We start from the raw sequence: 22,419 nt of genomic DNA, 5'->3' as shown, positions 1-22,419 counted from the left end.
GCCCAGGGCATGATCCTGGAGTCCCGGGGATCGAGTCCCACATCAGGCTCCCTACATGGGGCCTGCTTCTCCCTCTGCTTGTGTCTGTGCCTCTGTGTGCGTGTGTGTGTGTGTGTGTGTCTCTCTCATGAATAAATAAATAAACTCTTATAAAAAATAAAAAAGAAAGTTTGTTATTATGCAGAGAGCCTGAATAAGATTTTAGGAGTGGTTCCAAGGTAAGAAAGGGTGTTAACTATTAGCCTGAGTCAGCACCAAATCTAATGTAGAAAACCATGAAGTGCTCAGCCAAACAGAGGCAATGACATCACAGATTCTCGCAGGCCCACACCGTGAGTATATAATTGAACAATATGAGCAGGAAGAGAAGGCCAGGAACACACACCATCTGTTTCTTTTTAAAACTCTTTAATATATGTCTTCAACTTGCAAAACAACAAAATGAGGAAACACATTTTAATTAAAATTTTAAGTGAGAAGAATTCTCTTTCAATTATTTAGTAAAAATCAATATTTAAACATCGTTCAGGCAAGTCTTTTGCTACAATGCAGTTGCTGTCCACCAGGAGCAAGTTTGCCCCCCAGGGGACATTTGCTTCAGTCTAGAGACTTTTTTAATTGTCTCAACTAGGGAGTGCTATTGACATCTAGTGGGTAGAGGCCAGGGATGCTGCTAAATATTCTACAATGCAAAGGACAGCACCTCTCAACAAAGAATTTTCTGGCCCACAATACCAGTACTGCCTGTTTCAATGTATGGCCGAGATACACTATATTCACTTCTGGGTTTTTTCCATCAATATATCTATATGAGACTAATAGTCTGGATTCACTGTCTTGGCTTAAAATGAGAAAAAAGTGATATTCTTTAAAAAAAAAAGAAGTCTAAAATTGATCCTTCAGAGAAATATTTATTTTAGCAAATCTAACATAGTCTCAGTGCAATGAGAAATTATTTTGAAGTTTGGCATGGATAATTTGAGATTAAAACTACAATGCATGTAAATATTGTTAAAGAGTACTTCCTGGCTATTAACCCATTAATTGTATACACCTGCAATAATCAGCTCAGGCAACATGCTCAAAGCTAACAAAATAACAACAGGATTACTTTGAAAACTCAATGTCAGGAGCTTACTTTATGCTGGACAATTCTCAAAGCAAGTTCCTTGGCTTTAACTGTTGAGAAGATTCCCATGGGTTCCCCTTCAGATATTGCCCTTGATATGTCCCTCAGCATCCTTCTAGGAAACACTATTTCTAAAATAAATAAAAAATCATTAACCACTTAAAACATTTCAAGTATTACTATAAAGAATAAACACAAAAAAAAAGAATAAACACTTAAAGAACACTTCATGTGCATTAGGTGAGTGTTCAAATTCACTAAAATAACAATATCTTCATTAAATAACTCTACTGACAAATAAAGGACTTTTATAGATTCCCATACCTCATTTCTCATTTCATGGTATTAATTACCTCTACAGGAAAAAAGAAAAGTAGTGTTAACATACCCTTTCAGCCACAATTTAGAAACTGGCTTCTTATGTTGAAGTTGATGATACAGAGATGTGTAATTTCAATAGGTTCTCCATGTCGAGTGATTAGGAGGCATTAACCTCACAAGCCAATTTCTCCTGGCGAGGTGCTACCCACTTGTTTTAGCAATAAATTATCAAGCTGCAAAATAAGAATGATATAGCCCAGTTAAAAGAAAAAGCTTTGCATGGGCATGTTCTTTACATTTCCATGGGTTTTTTTCCCCACTGATAAAAGTCCCCATCACATGAATGGCTGCCTTTTGGTAACCACCCATTACGCACTAGCACCTATGCCAGACATTCAGTATGCCCTGGGCTGATCATCGCAGCCACCCTGCTGGACAAGTATTTTCCCCTAGAAAACCAAAGCTCGGCCAAGAGCAAGCACCTGTACAACTATGGTTTGAATCAGACTATAATTCAAACCCAGGAAGGCTTTACTCCACAACCAGTGACCTATCGTGGCCTCCACTGGAGTAAAACTCACGAGCTCAAGAAAATTTAATATTTTTTTTATTCCTTTGTATTTTTCTTTACACAATATCCTACCATTCAAATGCCTAAACTCAGATCACAATAGATTGCTATAGTTACATTTTAATTCCTGCCTTATAGTTCATTCCACAAAGGCATTTTGCCCTGTGCAGTTCTCTTTCTCTTTCTAGTCCCAAGTCATTGAGGGGAAAAAAAAAATACTTTTCGTCTGTAATATATTTCTAGCTCAGTTTCTTTCTAGTAGTGTGACTTTGATCAGCTCAGACGTTTGTCAGTTCACACACACCCTCATTTGTAGGCTGTTGCAGGACATAGGAAAAGATGTTTAGAGTCAACAAGAAGCGCTTGTATGTTCTCTGTCTGAAACTTTTGCTCACTGCTTAGCTTTGTCTGTGTTCGCGCTGGGGGGGGTGTGTGTTTGCTGTTGGAGGGGGGATGTAGAGGGGGGTGTAAAGAAGGATTTTCAGACTTCAAGGAGGAGGGTGGGAGGAGAGATTCTGAGAAACAGAAAGGAAGAAAGGAAAGAAAAGGGAATGGGAAGAGAGGGAGAGGAAATGAGAGAGGAAGGAGGGAGGACTGCTTTGTAGCTGCTAAGACTGCAGACAGAAATAGCACACAACCACCGTGAGCTGTGTGCGACTCAGAAACCAAGACCAAATTGTACTCACTTTTATTAATCAGTTGCTCAGAAAGAAGGAAATGACATCTGGTCCTGTCTTCTTCTACATCTTAATTTTGGGTAAATATTGTAAGTATGCTCAGCATTTAATTTTATATACCTTAATAATGTTGTATGAGCTAACCACAGTTACAAATGTTTATTACTTACATTTATGCTTTTAATATAAAAATGTGTTTTTTTTCTGATAGAACTGTAATCTCACTTCAGATTTATTCTTAAGTCATTTCTGGTATTTATATTAGAAACTGGAATATATGGGCAGAGTCAGTAGTTAAACAAGATTAGCATGACATACAAACCTATGCTTCAGAACAACCAATTTGTTTAAGCAACAGTTATTTTATAAATAGGTTGATAATATTTCAAGAGAAGCAGTCTTTAAAAGAGATCGTGTTCAAGTTAGATGCCCATTGAAATATTCTGGGAAAGTCTTTACATTTATTCTAGTTTGTGTGTAATTTCAATGCTTCGTGGTCGCAGTCTTTGTGATTTGATATCATAGGTGTGCCTTCTCACTGAGACATGCATTCATAAAACTCCTTTTTTATTTAATAAGATCTCTCTCTGTTTTCTGAAAGAAAAACAAGGAAAAGCACAAAGCAATGAAAAGCATAAACCAGGAGCCCAAATGGGCATTTTTACTTATGTTATAATAATGACTATTTTTACTCTCTCTCTGTGCTATATTTTTTAGAAGAAAAAATTAATCAAGGGAGAGTCATTCTGCATTAAACCCTATTTAAATTATAGTATGTAAATAGAAATAAAATGTTTGCATTTCCTAGGTAATAAATGATGAGAAAGTCACAGCAAATCAAGAAAGAAAACTTTCTGAGTATCTTTAATACCTTAGGATGCTGGAAATGAATAAGCTTTAACAAATTTAGAATTCACATGCATGTTTACATTCCTCCATCTCTTAAAAGTTTGCAGAAGTCGGTTTTCACGAAGATATTCTATTGAGAATGTCTCCAAGTAAATTTTGATCCTAACTCTCCCAGTTCTGATGTCATGTCCTGCATGAAAGTGATTTTTTTTTCCTTTCCTCTCTTGACCTCCAATATGCTTTGCTTTAATGGTCAAATGGGAGAGACAGCATCAAAACCGAGGAAACAATTCAGAATCCTGGAGAAACACTCTAGCTCCTAGCTTCCTCCGTCTCTAATCTTGATAACTGATATTCCATTTTTCATTCTAGTTTCACTGAGAATTAATTGGCATACATCACTGTAGAAATTGAAGTCAAACAGAATGATGGTTTGATTTACATATATTGTGAAATGATTACACAATAGGCTCAGTTAAACATCCATCTTCTTATATAGATACAATAGAAAAGAGAAAAGAATAAAGGGGGGAAAATTGTTTCCTTGTGATGAGAACTCGTAGAATTTACTCTCTTAACAACTGTCCTATACATCACACAGCAGTGGGGGCTGCCATCATCATGTTGGGTATGACATCCCTAGCACTTATTTCTCTTATAACTGGAAGGTTGGACCTTTGGACCACCTTCCTTCGCTTCCCCCACCCTCTACCTCCCATTATTTCCAGTAACCACAGGTTTTATCTCTTTTTCCACAAGTTTATTTTGAGAATTTTCTTTTTTTTTTTTTTTGAAGATTCCACATATCAGTGAGATCATACAATATTTGTCTTTCTCTGAGTTATTTCACTTAGTGTAATGCCTTCAAGGTCCTTCCATGTGTCACAAATGGTAGAATTTTCTCGTTTTTTATCACTAAATAATATTCCCGTGTGTGTGTGTGTGTGTGTGTGTGTGTGTGTGTGTGTGTGTCACTACTTCTTTATTCCCTCATCCACCGATGGACATGTAGCTTGTTTACATGCCTTGGCTGTTGTATATAATGCTGCTATGAATACTGGGGTGCATATCTTAATGAGCTAGGGTTTTTCATTACCTTTGGATATATTCACAGAAGTGCAGTTGCTGGATCATATGGTAGTGCTATTTTTAATTTTTTGAGGATCCTTCCATAGTGGCTATGCCAACTTGCAATTCCACCAACAGCATGCAAGGATTCCCTTTGCTCCACATCCATGCCAGTTTTCTTTTCTCTTGCCCTTTTAACAATATCCATTCTACAAGGTATGAGTTGGTATCTCATTGTGGTTTTGATTCACATTTTCCTAGTGTATGACTAGTGATGTTGAGCATTTTTTCATGTACCTATTGGCCCTGCTTATATCTTTTTTGGAGACATATCTCTGCAGGTCCTTTGCCCATTTTTTGATTGGGTTATTTGGTTTCTTGCTATTAAGCTGTATGAGTTCTTGTTATGTTTTAGATATTAACCCCTTATCAGATATATGATTTGCAAATCTTTTTCCCATTCTGTATACTTCCTTTTAATTTTGCTGATGGTTTTCTTTGCTGTGCAGTAGCTTGTTAGTTCGGTATAGTCCTACTACTTGTTTATTTTTTAGTGTGTTGCTTTGCTTCAAGTACCATATCCAAAAAATCATTACCAAAATCCATACCAAAGAGCTTTGTTCCTATGTTTTCTCTTAGAAGTTTCATGGTTTCAATTCTTACATTTAAGTCCCATTACCGGGATCCCTGGGTGGCGCAGCGGTTTGGCGCCTGCCTTTGGCCCAGGGCGCGATCCTGGAGATCCGGGATCGAATCCCACGTCGGGCTCCCGGTGCATGGAGCCTGCTTCTCCCTCTGCCTGTGTCTCTGCCTCTCTCTCTCTCTCTGTGACTATCATAAATAAATAAAAATTTTAAAAAAAAAATAAATAAGTCCCATTACCCATTTTCTTAACTAGATGTCCAAAAGCCAAATTGCAAACCACCACTAAAAATGGAATGTTTCTCATTATAATCCAAGCATTTAAGCTACCAGAGTTTTTAACACTTGTAGCCAAAACCTTCATAAATCAATAACATTTTACCATCTCCTACTACATTTCAATAAAATGAATAAATTAAATAAGCCAATGGTATACTTTCAAATTAGGCATTCTAACAGAATATGGAATTCTAATATGAGGAATTCAAGGATATGTAAGAGGTATTCAGGGCAGGTTGAAAAGCAACTCTAGCTACTGTGTTTCCAGCCAATTCCCAATTCAGTTTAGTAAAAAAAAAAAAAAAAAAAAAAAAAGAAGAAGAGAAGAAAAGAAAAGAAAAGGAAAAAAATCCCTGTTTACATACTATCTTTTGTTCAAATAATTATTTTCATGGACAGAGAAGAAAAAGTAGATGATGATGTCAAAACACTCCATTTTTTTTTTAAATTTAAGTTATCTTGTGATTTAAAAAAATATCTTTTGACAATGTAGTGTGACTACCTAAAGGTTCCAAGGTCTCATCCTTCCATGCCATCTGCAAAGGATGAAGGCATAAACATCTGATGCAGAGTTTGGCAAGCAGGATTCCTGGCTACAGGGTGTCAACTGAGTGGGGGTTGAGGGGAAAGGGCATTTGGCAGGAACCTCCAAAATAGCAACCCACACCCATAATTCACCTCTTACTTTATCTCATCATCCAGCTTTACCAAGAGAGGGTTTCCTATGCACATATCAAAAGAAGTCAACAACCATATAAGGACAAAATCTTAAATCTTTATAACTATCTATGGTGGTTAGGGTGTTTGTTTATATTGTAATCCACTCTCCTGTTGCCTGGGAAAGGCAATGGGATCTCCTAGAAGACTTCTGGCCTAAGGTGCTTCTCAGTACCACCATGTACTGGTTGTAGGACTTACCCTCTTGAGCTTGTAAAATGACAATAAAATCATTCACCCTTAGTTTGCAAAATGGCAATAAAAACTTTTACCATAGTCACATCCCAAAGCCCTTATGTTTGCTTCTTTATTACATTAAATTACCTCCTTGGATCTTTACAACAACTCTATTATGTAGATAAAATGAAGCACGTGAGGAAGGCAAGACCCAAGGACATTCAGTACCTTGTCACAAGACTCAAGCTAATAAATAATAATAAGGCTCAAGATTTGAATGCTTTTAAAGTCTATATACTCTTTCCCCTAGACCGTGAACATTCTGAGAGATAATGTGTATAAAGACTTAAGCAATTATTAGTTACCTTTTTAACCAAAAATACTTATCGAATGCCAGTTACCTTAATAAGCATTAGACTAAGGGGTGACTTGAGCATGATCCCTGCTCTGAGGGGTAGAGTGGAGAAGACAAAGTTAACCTAGGATTACCAAACAGTGAGACAAGGACAAAAATCTAGATGCACACAGACAGAGGCAACATGAAGATTTGGAAAAGGTTTTCTTTCACTTTTGAGAATTTCTAATTCCTTAAAAATTCCTCTGTCTATAGTCTAGATAGCTATATTGTGTCACTGTTGATTTATTAGTTTCGATAATGTACCATGGTTATGTAAGAGTTTACTGTTAAGGAAAGCTTGGTAAAGTGTATAGAGGACTCTCTGTATTGTTTTTACAACTTCTTGTGAGTCTATAATATTTCAAAATTAAAAGTTAAAGAACAATCCCCAAGAAGAATTGTATCTTAAGTCCTTATCAGTAAATGCTTTACTCATTACTTAAACAGTATCATTAAACAAAAACAATCTTTTTATTTTACACTTTGGGTAGACAGGGAACAAGTGAGGAAATAGGAAACAGAAGAGGCCCAAACATAAACTTGATCCACTTCAGTATTTTGCCAAGAACTGATCCAGCTGGGAAAGTCCTTACTTTTAGATTCCAAATGGATACTCCTTAGAAGACCATCTGAGGTTTGCCTTAGGTCTTACAACAGGCAGATCTTCTAATAATTTTTCTCTGACCATTAAGAAGGAGAAAGCAAGAGATTTTCCCAGAACAGACAATTACTATATAAAAAAAAAAGAATGCTGATCTATTTACCCACCTCCAAAAGAAGAGAGAATAAACTTTCCAATACACAGACTACAGACACATCCATTATTGCACCCTATATTTCTGAAGGTTACTAATAATTTTGAATTGTTCTTTCTTTGAATTTGGAATCATATTTTTAAGTTTCAAATAGAAAGAAAATTAACAAGTCTGTGCGAATATATCATCATCATCTGTATAAAGGGAAACAAAGCACTACATTTGTGAACTAAATAGTTTTGCAAACATAATTTCACACATTAGGCAAACTTGTTAAACTGAAATGTGCTTGGAACTGGGTGTTCTATTTAGGTTCAGTTTTTTTGTTTTGTTTTGTCTGAAAAACTATAAGCATTTATACCATTTTGATTTCAAGCACTATGATTGTGGTTATAGTTGTAGTTGTTATATTTACCATTTATTGAAAGCTTTCCACGGACCACGAATTATGTACTAAGTGCTTTATAAACATTATCTGATTTTATCCCTATAAAAACCCTACAAGAGATTCTCATTTTGCAAAAGAGGAAACAGAAAATGAGAAATATTAAGTAGCATGCCTGGCATCATTCCCTAGTAATTGTGGCAAAAGAGATTTCATTCCAAGCCAATCTCCTTGAAAAGCCTATGTTAGTAAAACATGAGTCAGTTCTAATATTTTCTCTAAGTATAAAATCTTAGAATTAAAAGGGTCCTTAACAGATCCTCTGATCTAGCCCACTGGCCTTGAGGCAAGGTGGACATTTCTCCATTGTAGAGATCAAGCAATAAAGAACTATTGACTGGCCCAAGGCCACGAACTGGTAAATCCAAATAAAAACAAAGCGTGTACAACTTGGGGTAAGGCTCTCCCCATTCCAGGGAAATTCAAGAAATTCATGTCTAGTATTTATGGATCACCTCCTATGAGTTGGTGCCATCTGCTCAAGTACATCTTTCAGTGTGCACCAACTGAAGAATTAGGATTCACATGTAAATAATTTTAAGGTATAGAATATTAAACTCAACCTGTATTGACCTGAGGATTTTGCTTAGAAAAAGCAAGTGTTCTCAGCACTTGACCCAGAACTATACACATAAAAAGTACCAATAAATACTTGCCCGATCCTATGGTAGCCTACCTCTCCCTCCTCCTGGGTATGTTCTCCCCCCGTTATCCCCACAACCCCAGTAGCTCTGGGCCTTGTCTTGTACAGAGGGATCTGATACTCTCCCATCCTCTTCAATTTTGCACTTTGACTCATCACCCTGATCAGAACAACCAAAAGCTTTATCCTTCTTTGGAGATAAACAGGAGCCAGCAAGTCATGAATATTTCAAATTGAGGTTTTATTGTCTATCACAACGATGCTAAAACTCAAGCTAAGGGGAAAAAAAAGGATAATATAAAGTGAGTTCTTCTGTTCTGTTACTTGTTAGAAATTGAGATTTTCCTGGGGCACCTGGGTGGCTCAGTTAGTGAAGCAGCTGACTCTTGATTTCAGCTCAAGTCATGATCTCAGGACTGTGAGATCAAGCCCCATGTCAGGCTCCATGCTGGCCATGGAGCCTGCTTAAGATTCTCTCTCCTTCCCTCTTCCCTACCCACTCACTACCTCCCTCCTCCCATGTACACGTTATCTTTCTCTCTAAAAAAAGAAAGAGGGGTGCCTAAGTGGCTCACTCAGTTAAGCATCGCATTGGGCTCAGTTTATGATCCTAGGCTCCTAGGATCAAGCCCTCCATTGGGCTCCCTGCTCAGGGGGGAGCCTGCTTCTCCCTCTACCTCTGCTGCTCCCCCTGCTTGTGCTCTCTTTCTCTCTTTTCCTCTGCTCTCTCTCTTAAATACATAAATAAAATCTTTTAAAAGAAGAAAGAAATTGACATTTTCCTGTTAAACAGTTGTATTTTATCATAATTTGGCCATTTGATTTTTTTTTTTTTGCCAAATTGATTCATTTCATAATTATTTCAATATTACCTGAATTAAGTGGGGTCACTTTATTTCTTAAATCTTCCATAATAACAAATATATCTTTTTTGAAATAATCAATACTCACAAAAAAACCTCTGAGAATTATCCTTCGTGAGGAGGACTCTTGGGGCTTTTGCACTTGCTGCTCTAGACCATGTGGAGCCCTTGCTTCTGGCAGCTATACCAGCTCCTCTCTGCATGCTCTCTCTCCACCACTACTCCTCAACGTCTTTGCCGACCCCTCCGCCCATATTAGCCTTGGCACTCAAGTTCTCATTCCATAGTGAAGAACTACACAGTTCTCTGGCCTGAGTCCCTCTCTCTAAACTCAATTCCAGGTCCACCTTTTAGTCAAGGTGCTCAGTTGAACCAAACATCATGCATGTGATTAGCTACAAAAAGGGACAGCAGATAATCTGATAATACTCTTTAACAGTAAGATTCACCCTTCTTAAAAGGCAGCTAAGAGTTAAAATATTTTTGTTTTGTTTTTGTTAGAGGATTGAATATGCACTTAAACAATGACATGCTCTAATTCATTGATTAAAACATCTAATTATGCCACTGTCGCCTGATCATTTTTCTGAACTCTTAACTATACATTTAAAGAAAAGTAATGTTTTTTTTTTCTTTTTTCCAGCATCTGAGTCTCCAGTGTTTTGCTACCTAGTTAGGTGGTTTTGTCTTACGTCTCTCAGATACTTTTTTTATTTAAGTTTCATAAAATTGGCTCTTGAGTTCAAGAGAAAATCAAAGCTTATGGAGTACAACACCCTCATATTTTACCTAGGAAGCAACTGAGGTCATAGAGCTGTGTTCCCTTTTGTTGTCTGTTGTATTATTCTTCACTCGCTCTTAAAGATGGGCCTCCAACTTTCATATGTAAAGCAAGAAGGGCAGGAAATATCAGAAGAGTTAAACATCATCTTAAAATAGAACCTACCTTGAGGTTATTAAAATAAATGCATTATCCACCAAAATCCTCGCCTCAAAGATTAAGACTTTGCCAATACATTAAGCTTAGCGTAATCATTATTCACACACCTGCCTCGTAGATAAACATTTTAAATCATTCTCACAACCAGGTAGACAATGGGCAGGGAGAGTAGGGTCTGATCATGCCTCTCCAAGTCCATGCTTGCGTCAGGCCCAGAGGAACTTTAATGAAAGGGGCTTTCATAAATCTCAGAGTAGATTAAGATCCAGTGAATGTCTTCAGTATCTGTATTCCCCCTCCAGTCTACGCTCCTGTGCTATTCCTCAGACATCTAAATTGTCTTTAGAGATTTATTTATTGATTTTAGAGAAAGAAAGAGAGAGAGACAGCACACAAGTGGGGAGAAGGGCATAAGGAAAGGAAGAGAAGCAGACTCCCTGTTGAGAGCAGAGCCCAACACAGGGCTGGATCTTGAACCTGAGATCATAATCTGAACTGAAACCAAGAGTCAGACACTTAACTAACTGAACCACCCGGGCACCCCACAGCTAAACTGTCTTTAAAGATACAGCCCTTTCCATCACATGCCCTGCAGACACTGAATCTGGCCCTCGGGGCCATCCCTCTTCGATGGGAGAGAGCCTTTATGTGCCGTAGGAAACAGGAGGCTGAGGATTGCTATACTGGTGTCCAGTGAAGCTACAGCGGAAGACGCTTTGTCAACATCTCAGGAGTCATTTGCAGACTATCAGAATCTTCCTGACACTTCTAGTTTCCGGAAAGATCCCTTCTATTCACTAGATACACCCAAATAGCTTGGGCACCAAATGCCTATATGCTTAACCTCTCCCATCCCCTCTCCCCTCAAAAAAGAACACCGTGCCTTGTCTTTCTGCTTGTGCTGAGGCTGGTGTCATAGAGAGGAGATACAGTCGAGACCATGTTCTTGTTGAATACGTCACCCTGGCTTGCTCTTTATCTCCACATCCCACCTCAGAACACACAATTTCCTGAGATGGAGCAACATGTTTTCCGACTTCACGGAGATTGAAGGGACACTTAGAGAAGCAATGCGATGCATCTTCACTGTTGTGCGAAGCTACCCGAAGGCATTACAACTCGTGATTTGGTAGCAAATCAATCCCATACTGGCAGTAAGCTATCTGCCGCATGCCAGCCGGATTTCCTCTTTTGTTGGTTGAGACAGTCTTTGCATTGAGATGAAGCGGGCATGGGAAGATGGAACGCGTCTCCCTGGCCACCTTCCCACCTCCTTCAGGCTTTGATCCTGCTCAGTGCTCAGTTTCTCCTCCTTTTCATCTCTCCTACCCACAGTCTGCTCAGTGCCAAGAGGAATCATTTCCTTACCTGGCGTTTCCTTACCTGGCCTCCAAGAAGTCCAGATATTTGATTTCCAATTCTAATCAAACAATTCCTCCTCCCCCTCACCGCCACCCGATTTCTCCCCTTTTCACCCTATCCATTGCCTCTATTCCTCAGCCTCACCATACCTCTTGACAAATAACACACACCAAGAGACACTCTCGCCTCTCGGCCCCCAATCTTGCAACCAGAATTCTTATTTCTACTCACCTCTTATCCTTAAGATCCCCTCCTCATGAGTTAGGATGTTCATAGAGGATGGTTCCCTACTAAACACACTTTCTACACATTATATATGCACCCGTTTTATAGCTACCTGCATTCATGGACATTTTGGCTAATTTTTGCAACATTCAGTAAGATGATTCCAACATCTGATCCTCACAGTGTAAGGGAATCATCACCCTGAAGGTTCCTGTAGGTGGAGCCATTTAAACAAATAAATCTTACTTTATAGATTTGAAATTGAAATGTTAGAGAATGCAACATGCTGATGGACATGAACTGACAAATTTTGAACAGAATTCATCAATGTACGTGCCTGGATCTACCAAGAGCATCATATAAGCTACCACATAAAGCTCTTTTGAAAGCTGTTACCCAGGTTCCTTGGCGCAGGTATAAGTTAGTGAAAATAAGTAAATTCTCCAGGTGTTTTGAGCTTCTGAGACAGAACACAACTGGCGCTGCCGTCACATTCACCCCCAAAACCTCTGATCCTTGTCTTCCCTTTTCAGCCTCTTCTCTCCTCACCCTGCTTGCCCTCAGCCTTTTGGTATTTTAATAGGCTTTTCCCAGAGCAGGCTAGAAATGTTTCAATGGTCCAAAAAATATGCCATTTTTACTTTCCTAGTTGTGGCTGATCTGTTGGAAACTGCAAAACTGCGCCATGGTTTATAAATGTTTCTACTTTCTCACGCATTTCCAACTTAGACAAGAAGACGTCATCAGTCAGGCTTTCTGTTAGATTCTCTTAACCTCCACTTAACCTCCCTCTTTGTGTTAAAATCAAGAGAGGTGGCTAGTTGAGCTAAGTTAGATTTAGATTTGTGTTTCTCCCCTTCTGCCTGCAGCCCTCACCCCTGATCTCGAGAGCTCACTGCCCAACAGTTTATGCTCCCTGGAAAGAGAAATTGTTTTTGTTTGTTGGAATTCAATAACTTTTGGCAACTGGGCCTTCATCCCCCGTGTTGACCTGAAATAATGTAGCAAATCATTTGTCCATCAAATCCATTTTAATGGGAAAAAATCTATACAAATCTTTTTGCAGCGCTGCTGGCTCTCAGGCATCTCTTTCAAAGTTCCTACACTGGTAATATATAGTGGGTTCAATATTATTCTCATGGTCCATTACAGTCATTACCTAGGAGGAGCTGCACAAAGAAATTAAATAGACTTATTCCCTTCCCTTTAGGAGTTCACAATCTATGACAGCTTTGATGTCGGCCTTATAAGGTAGATATGAACAGACACAGGCTAGAATTATTAACTTAAGATGCAAACAGATAGGTCAAGGCCAAACATTTTGTCATGATTAAATCCCCTTGACATTTTGCCTGTGGTACAGCTAATGAATACCTGAATAGGTAACTAAGGGGTGAATGCGGTACTGATCAAGAAGCACGAAAGTCAACGAGGCAGTGTGTTATGGAGGAGTCAGAGGAAGAATGATGCAACGTCATATGCAATAAAAATAAATAGTGTTTGCAGACGGAGGGTAAGCTCTAAGAGATTAAGAATTCAGTGAAATCTCCCGGCAGTCTGTGATGAGGAGGCCGGATAAGGAACAAGCTGAGACATGTATGTGTTGGTGATGGTGTTAGTGTAACCTTTAGAAAGCTATTATATGTGATCCAGTCTCAGAATGGGTTCACATTTAATGAAACTCACGTAGAACAAGGGCATTCACCTTCATTCATGCCTCTGAAAAGCTTTAAAGACTCATCCGTTGTACATGATCTACATGAGTCTCCTTGGAGTGCCTTGCACTCTCTTCTCTATCTCTCTTCAATCTCCAAGAACTTTTGACGCTCTTCCCCAGATTTCTCTCTTTGATGCAGGACCACATGGACTCCCTCCTGCCTCCTTTCCCCCACCACTCAGCCCTCACTCCTCATGCACTCCTGATACAACACGCTCCTCTGCCACACAGTCTCCTTGGGCACAAAATTTGTTTTCTATTCTGACGACTTTTTTCAGGAAGATTCATCTCTCAGTTTCTGATGGGTTTTTTTTCCCTCTGAGGAAGTAGAGGGGAGGGGAGGGGCTCAAAGAAGAAGGTTAAAAGGCAATGCCAACATTACTGGTCATGAAATGTAAGGGTGCATGCAGGGACAGGTGTAAACTTTACACACACACACAAATACACACAGAGTAGTAGTTTCATACCATCATTAATATTAAGTGTATCAAAACCAGATATAGGATATAATATACAAATTTTCATTTTTAGGCCACTGATCTCAGACGTGCAAAGGTGAAATTTTATTTCTGTGACTAAACTCGGAGTTTATGACTCCTACAAAAAAATGACAGATGTTTAAATTTGCTAATTCAAAGTAGCTTTGTTTAAAAATCAGCAAATTTATCTTTAAAATACAATCTTGGGATGTCCGGGTGGCTCAGCAGTTGAGCATCTGCCTTCAGCTCAGGGCGTGATCCCAGGATCCGGGATTGAGTCCCACATCGAGCTCCCTATGGGGAGCCTGCTTCTCCCTCTGCCTGTGTCTTTGCCTCTCTCCATGTCTCTCATGAATAAATAAATCAATATTTAAAATAAATAAAATACAATCTTTTTTTAAAAAAGATTTTATTTATTTATTTATGAGAGGGGATCCCTGGGTGGCGCAGCGGTTTGGCGCCTGCCTTTGGCCCAGGGCGCGATCCTGGAGAACCGGGATCGAATCCCACGTCAGGCTCCCGGTGCATGGAGCCTGCTTCTCCCTCCGCCTGTGTCTCTGCCTCTCTCTCTCTCTCTGTGACTATCATAAATAAATAAAAAATTTAAAAAAAAAAAAAGATGTTTATTTATTTATGAGAGACAGGCAAAGACACAGGCAGAGGGAGAAGCAGGCTCCATACGGGAAGCCTGACATGGGACTCGATCCCAGAACCCTAGGATCACGCCCTGGGCCAAAGTCAGGTGTTAAACCGCTGAGCCACCCAGGGATCCCCTCAAAATACAATCTGAATCCCTTAAGAATGCTTACCCATTCCGCCTACCCATTTACCCCTTCTGCCCAGTAGCATGTAGGTTCAGAGACAGCTTCTGAGACATGGAAATGGTGGGCAGGTGGAGAGATGTACATCTACAGTAACTACCAGCTCCACGTGAGGTTCAGCTCCTCTGTCGGATGTTGGCATCAGCATCACCAAGCATTCAAACACTTCCATGTTCTCCAGCTACCAGGGCCAGATAATCCACATGCTTCTCACCTGGCAACAACGCCTCTCTGCATTGACCATCTGCTCATAGCCAGCCCTCTCAAGAGAGAAGAGGAAAGTCTCAAATGTCCTTCACCTGTCAGGAGCCCAGGGAGATTTCAGGCTGACTCAGCTTCTGCTCTAGCTAACCTCTCTGCCACAGATCCCCAGTCCCCTCGCATCATACAGGGCATATGGCTTCTGCGAGAGACTTGCCCTTCCCTTGAGCTGTGCATTAGGATTTGGGGCAAGAATCACCTGTTTGGTCAATCCCTCAGGCTCTGTCGGTGATTTCCACCTCCCCTCTTCCCTAACGGAGTGTTAGATTCCAAGTTGACAGGGTGCTTCAACCACACATTTTGTTCCCACTGAGTTCAAGAAAATTGCTTTGAGGTATCACCCATGCTTACCCACCACTGTAGGTTGGGGAAACACTCAGTGCTCTGAGCCCTTCAATATTTGATCTTGATAGTCAAAATCAAGATGATAGACAAAAAATAAATAAAAAGAAAAAATATGCTGCCTCAAGTATCTGGTTTTTGCAGTTGAAAGCCAAGACTTTTAAGCTTTGAAACTCAGGCAAGAATTTGACTATTCCAGAAAAGCCCTTCTGTGCTCTACCTTCCTTGAGCAATAAAGTACAACCCAACATCCTATATTAGTGGCAGAAGGGTAAAAAATGAATAACTAAGAAAGGGGAATATTTGGATATGCAATCAGAGCATGAAGCATTCAGTAAGCAGGAATTATATACACAAAGCCATAGTAATTTGAAAACTAATTATAAGCCATATTTTGGTAAAATGGGAACTTTTGAGAATTGGCAAAATATTTAATATCAAATATTTACCTGGATTTCCCAATAATAATAAATGGATACAAGTGAATATACATGTCTATTCTCACTTTTGAGAAAATTCTAAAGGAAAATCATAATATTTACAACTTAAATAATGGTGGATAGAGTTATTCACTTTCTCAAAGGAATATGTTCATTTGGTTATTTGTTTGTTTTTTAAGTTACATGAAAATTTACCCTATCTACCTGGATCCTAACCCAAATATCACGACTATAATCCTATAGTCCATAGCCCTATAGTACGATTTCCTCCTATTCTTTCAGTCTGTTGCCCAAATTGGTTCCTCTTATTCCACTTACACCTATGCTTTGCATAATTTTTATTTTTAATCTCTTTTCCCTACATTCTACTATATGTTTTCTTTTCCTGTTCTAAACGACACCAATCAGAGTATTATAGATGAAAACACCATAATATAAAAGCGTTATATGAATTGTGTAAAATCCCAAATCATTGTGTTTACCTATTAACTTTCTTCCACAAATTTTTTCAAACAGAATATGTGAAGCAATAGAGTTTGTGATCAACATTAGGTAGGAACAAAGGGTAGTCTGACATTATGCGCTCGTCTACCAGAAGCTGTGCTATCACAAAGGCTCTTCTCCAGTCAGTTCCCAGGAACATACACTACTTTTAAACTTATTCTTGGCAAACTGCTGCAAATGTTTAATATATATTACAATGTGCTATATTCTATGTAGTTAGATACACAAAATGTGCTAGACCAAAGTTACCATATTCTGATCGTTGACAGGAATTATTTATCTTGCTGAAGTTGTATTAGAGTCAGTTACATTATTGAAGGTCGGGCTGAAGATAAACACTCAAAGGGATTGTCTAATTAAATACTCACATGAAACCTGGAGGGGAGATGTGTTCTCACCTCTCCACATGAGGGACTGTCTCAGATTTAGGAATTTGCTAAGATCACTGGTCTTAAGTGCTTGATTTAGAATTTGAACTCAAGTTTATCTGATACCCAAGTCTGAGTTATTTCCACTCATACAAACATCAAATTCATGATACATAATTACTGGATATTATCTCTCATTTTTTATAGAACAAATATTTTTACTCCCAATTACAGATGAGCAAACTCATCAATCAAGTTGAACTCAATTCAGATCTGCCACTTACTGTTTCCTAGGGGAAAAGAAGGCACTTCTAGAGTGTGGGCAAGGCCACAGAGACAGGAAAGGGCATGGAAGGATTAGGAAATGATGAGAAATTGGGTGGTTTAAGGATAAGACCGAAGCAAAATCTTGGAGATAAAGTTAGAAAGGATGATTAGAACTAGATCATGAAGTCTTTGTAAGCCACACTCAAGAATGGACTTTGGGCTATAGTACCTAACTGACTGCAGTAGAAGTTCTGCACAGAATAATATAGAGATTTCTTGTTCAAGAAATTACTCTTACCAAAAAGTCTAGAATGTGAGACACTGAAAACAATTCCTAAAGGAAGTATCCGCTGAACTCAAGTCACTAGAGAAGTAGAGGCTATGAACAAGAAGTAGAGGCTATGCTGGTTTTTACAGTTTTCATAGGACCTTAATACATTTTTAACATATTTTCTCCCTGGCTAGGACCTATAAAATACACAAAATATGTGTTGAATACAAGACAAAGTTTTAGTCTACTATCCGGAATGCAATATGACTGGCTTTTTTTGACACTGCACTCCACAAACATCCAGCAATTCTCCCTACTTCTAATTTCCGGAAGAGTCTTTTGATCTACTCTATGCCTGAATTTACATGTTTCCTATTTTTCTTGTGTTATTTTCTGTTTTCTTTAATTGCATGATGCTTTTGGATCCAATTTGAGAATAAGGCAAAAGATAAAACATAATAGGAAATGTTGTTAACAAATGTGCATACAATAATAGACAATAGGTGGACAACCTGTTTATTTGAATCAAATGGAAGGTACTATCTAGAAGTACAATCTCTGCTCCTTAATCAATAAGTAACTTTGCAACACAAAGCTGTTACTGAGAAAGTGTCAGTAAACAAACGTAAGGGTTTTTACTCAGCAACTCACAATACTTAGTAACCTCACAATAGTGGAAAAACAGTATAGATGTGAATAATGTAAAAAACCGTGTTCAGGGATCCCTGGGTGGCACAGTGGTTTGGCGCCTGCCTTTGGCCCAGGGCGCGATCCTGGAGACCCGGGATCGAATCCCACGTCAGGCTCCCGGTGCATGGAGCCTGCTTCTCCCTCTGCCTGTGTCTCTGCCTCTCTCTCTCTCTCACTGTGTGCCTATCATAAATAAATAAAAATTAAAAAAAAAAAAAAACTGTGTTCATAGGGCAAAGGCATAATATCTATAAGATAAAATTTTATTCTTTTTTATAATATGTTCACGTTTTAATCTATAGTACTACTTGAGGGGCACCTGGGTGGCTCAGTGGTTGGGTGTCAGCCTTCGGCTCCGGGTGTGATCCCAGGGTCCTGGGATCGAGTCCCACATCAGGTGCCTCACTGGAAGCCTGCTTCTCCCTCTGCCTATGTCTCTCCCTCTCTCTATGTCTCTCATGAATAAATAAATAAAATCTCTAAAAAAAAAAAAAATAGTACTACTCGTGGTAAGCTTTAAGCACAAGTGTATAGACATTACTTAATTTCTTGGAGTTTCCTTGATGAAGGTCACAGTAAGAATGGGATGAAATGGTGCTGAAAGTTTAGGGCACATTACTAATCATGCATCAGAGATGGCCTCAACCCTCAGCACATTTCTAGTCTCCCTAAAAATAGCAGATCCATGCTATTTACAAAAGTAGCTTGCCCAGAACATCTTCAAAATAAGAGTATATTATATTATTTCTGCAAGTATTATTTCTACAAGCACCAAACAAAGGAGATACATGAGTGAGTTGGCCAGTTAGCTCAACTAGTTAGATCATGGTGCTAAGAGGGACACGTAACTAAAAATGGGCTCCTTTTGCAAATATTGTAAACATTATGTAAAAACCATTACTAACAGCTGCTGTGACTAGAAATGTTATAACCACGAGTCACAGAAAACTAAAAAAAGTTTCAATACATTTATGAGAATACAAGAGATTCGCTTTCAGCTGGACAAATCCTTTCATTGGATAAATTACTTTCTGGTATAAACTAAATGCATATTTGGAAGCTATATTAACTCTTAAAAATAACGCAGTCAGAAAACCATCTACATTCTGGAGTTAGACTATCAGTGTACTACAAAGGGTTTACGGTGGTGAGCTGAAAGGAGGCCACACATATAGAATGCATAAAGTTTTGTTCATTGTTTTCCTAGAAAACATAAATTCCATGCCAATTTGTCAATTTATAATTTGGATTTTTGTTCACTTGATTAATGCAGATGTGTATTCTAGATTCTAAATCTAAAATCCAACCTCAACCTGTCTTTTGGATTTTTACTATCATTTGATGACAGACTATAGCTGTGGTAAATACACCACTAGCAATACTGAAGAGCTAGTCCTAATTCCAAATATTTCTCTTTGCATCTCTTTCTTCCCTTAATTTTCTATTCCTTCCATCCTTTCCTCCCTTTGCCAAAAACAACAACAACAATGCAAACCAACTAAGTTTCATTTGTCTAGTGTTCCATAAACAAAAACTATGATCCCTAGAATTGCTGTGAGTCTGGTAAAAGGGCTAATGTCTTTTGAGGAAACAAAAGATTTGGTGGCTACACTAGAATCAGGCCCAGGATATGTTTGGGGGGATATTAATAGAAATTGAGGCTTAACCAGCTAAAGCCAGAGTCTGAAAGAAAGGCCACAGAGATCCTCACAGCACCACAATTTTAAAATACTATTCCAAATGTTCCATATACATAGATAATTATCCATTCTCCCTTTGTTTGGCTAATATATATTTTTTAAAGATTTTATTCATTTATTTGACAGCATAAACACAGGGAGCAGGAAAAGGAGAAGCAGGCTCCTCGCGAGCAGGGAGCAGGATGCAGGGCTCCCAGGACCCCAGAATCATGACCTGAGCCAAAGGAAGATGCTTAACTAACTGAGCCACCCAGGAGCCCCTGACTAATATCTTTTTTGAGTTCCTACAATATGCCTAGCATCAGTACAGGCATCAGAAATCCATGGTGGACAAAACAAGAAGGATACCCTGCCCACGGGAATTTGCATTCTGGGAGCGATATTAAAAAACAAAAAGATAAACTAATAAATAAAATGTTTCTGATAGTAATAAGTGTTGTGAAGAAGAAGGAGGGAAAACAAAACAAAACAACAATGTAATAGGATAGAAACTAGCAAGGAATGTGGACTTAAGACAGAGTGATCCCAGTTTCAGTAAGGCAGGGATATTTATGCTGAAACCTGAATAATGAGCAATAGTGAGCCATGAGCCAGAGGAAGAACAATCCAGGCATCCAGGTTGATAGAAGAGCTAATTCAAAGACTCCAAAGTAGGAACAAAAAACCCTTCCAGAGGACAGTCAAAATGCCTGAAATTGAGTGAAGCAGGAAAAATGGAAAGAAACCAATAGAGATGGCTCGCTCATGTAAGGTCAAAGGGGAGGGTAGAGAGTTTGGATTTTTATCCTAAGAACAATGGGATGACATTATGAATTGAAAGAGGATATTTTTGTGATGTGATTTAGTTTTGAAAGACCCCTCTGGCTGCTGTATGCAGAACAGGTTAAAAGAGAAGCAGGAAATCCAAGTGAGAAATAACTGTAGCAAAGAAAAGACAGTGGCGGACCCTATGAGGAAAGAAAGAAACCAAGATGAGGAGACACTGGCACATTCAGGGTAGCTGTGAAGAGAAAGTCACCAGCCCTTACTAAAGGATCACAGGTGAGAGGTGAGGGGAAAAGAGAAAGAGAATCCTTTTTTAAAAAAAATATTATTTATTTATTTGACACACAGAGAGAGCGCACAAGCAGGGGGAGCAGCAGACAGAGGGAGAGGGAGAGGGAGGAGCAGACTCTCCCCACCAAGCAGGGAGCCTAATGCAGGCTTGACCCCAGGGTCCTGGCATCATGACCTGAGCCAAAGGCAGATGCTTAACCAACTGAGTCACCCAGGTGCCCTGAGAAAGAGAATCCTAAAAGGTGAGAGAAGACAAAAGGAATTGTAAGGGTCCAAGAGAAGCTAACAGAATTTTCTTTAAAAAGAGAGAAGAACACGTAGGAAAATGTCCATGTAAAGCACAGATCCTCTACTTAATAATTCAGTTCTGGAGGAATGACGCTTTCCCTCACCTGCCCAGATGAGTGTCCAACCCACTTATTGGTCCAATGAGCCGGGTACAGGTGGGCAGGTCAGCAGGCAGCCACTGAGATGGAGCCCAGCTGGCAGCAGTCCTACTAGAGTAGGACCAAAGAAGAGAAGACGAATCCTTCCTCACTGCTTAACCTGGTGACCTGAATTAGTAACCATCTCCCAGTACAGGCTTCAGCTTAATTTGAGATGGCAACATGGACAGAAATCGGCAGTCGGCCAGTCAGCAACACAAAAAAGCACCCCTCGAGAGCTGTGTTCATTTGAAATCAATCATGAAAGGTTTGAGGATGGGGGTGCCCTACAAAAGACTAGGGAGAGTTTTAACTAATTCTTGATAGACATCAAGAAGAATAGAAAGGGATAAGCGATATCTACTTGGTATCACAGAGGGTCTTAGCCTCAAAGTGGGCTGCCTGTGACTCTTAGCATCTCAGCCAACATTCAGCCCATGATGCTCACAATTTCATGGATCGATGATTGAATGGATGGGATGGATCCTATTAAATATATTCTCAGCCAAGTTGTTAGTTACAATAGGAATAATCTGGAAATTAAAAACAATGGATTCAGGAAGACGGGAAATTCGCACATAGTTCACGTGACTTCTGTGAAAGGCAGTGAGGGACGCCTTCATATCCATTAGCTTCATCTAATCATACCAAAAAGCCTGGAAAGAGGATTTACTAATCCCCGTGTTCTAGAAGAGGAAACTGAGAAGTTATGAAACCTGCACAAAGTCCACAATGGCACAACTGGGAGCAGCCACACTTAGCCTAGGCCGTGAACACGCAGTACCCCCGTGGGGGGGGGCAGGTCTTGAGGACTGCCGTTGGCTGAGGTTGTGGTAAGCCTGAGAGAAGGCACAAGGGGGAAAGTACAGTATTCAGATTTGCATAAGCCTCCTTGATTTTCCTGCATAGTTAGTGGTTATATGGAAAAGCATTAAAATTGAGGCCATGACAAATGTTATTAACCAAATAGTAGCCACCATGGGGATCCTGAAAAGGAAGCAGTGGTCACTTAACCTGT

The 22,419-nt window shown here is 39.3% G+C and overlaps 1 protein-coding gene across 4 annotated transcripts in view; it reads left to right on the top strand.

The window, feature by feature from the left end:
* Nucleotides 1-2,603: 2,603 nt before the first annotated feature.
* The window catches only part of RXFP1 (relaxin family peptide receptor 1), a 95,076-nt gene continuing 75,260 nt past the window's right edge, over nucleotides 2,604-22,419 (top strand). For all 4 annotated transcript variants that reach the window (XM_041737832.1, XM_041737834.1, XM_041737831.1 and 1 more), the window contains exon 1: nucleotides 2,604-2,787. In XM_041737832.1, the coding sequence (XP_041593766.1) occupies nucleotides 2,739-2,787 (49 nt within the window). In that variant the 5' untranslated portion in view covers nucleotides 2,604-2,738. The remainder of the gene's footprint in view (nucleotides 2,788-22,419) is intronic.

This window comes from Vulpes lagopus, chromosome 23 (assembly GCF_018345385.1).
Source record: "Vulpes lagopus strain Blue_001 chromosome 23, ASM1834538v1, whole genome shotgun sequence".
NCBI lineage: Eukaryota > Metazoa > Chordata > Mammalia > Carnivora > Canidae > Vulpes > Vulpes lagopus.
This window is presented reverse-complemented; position numbering and strand designations above follow the sequence as displayed.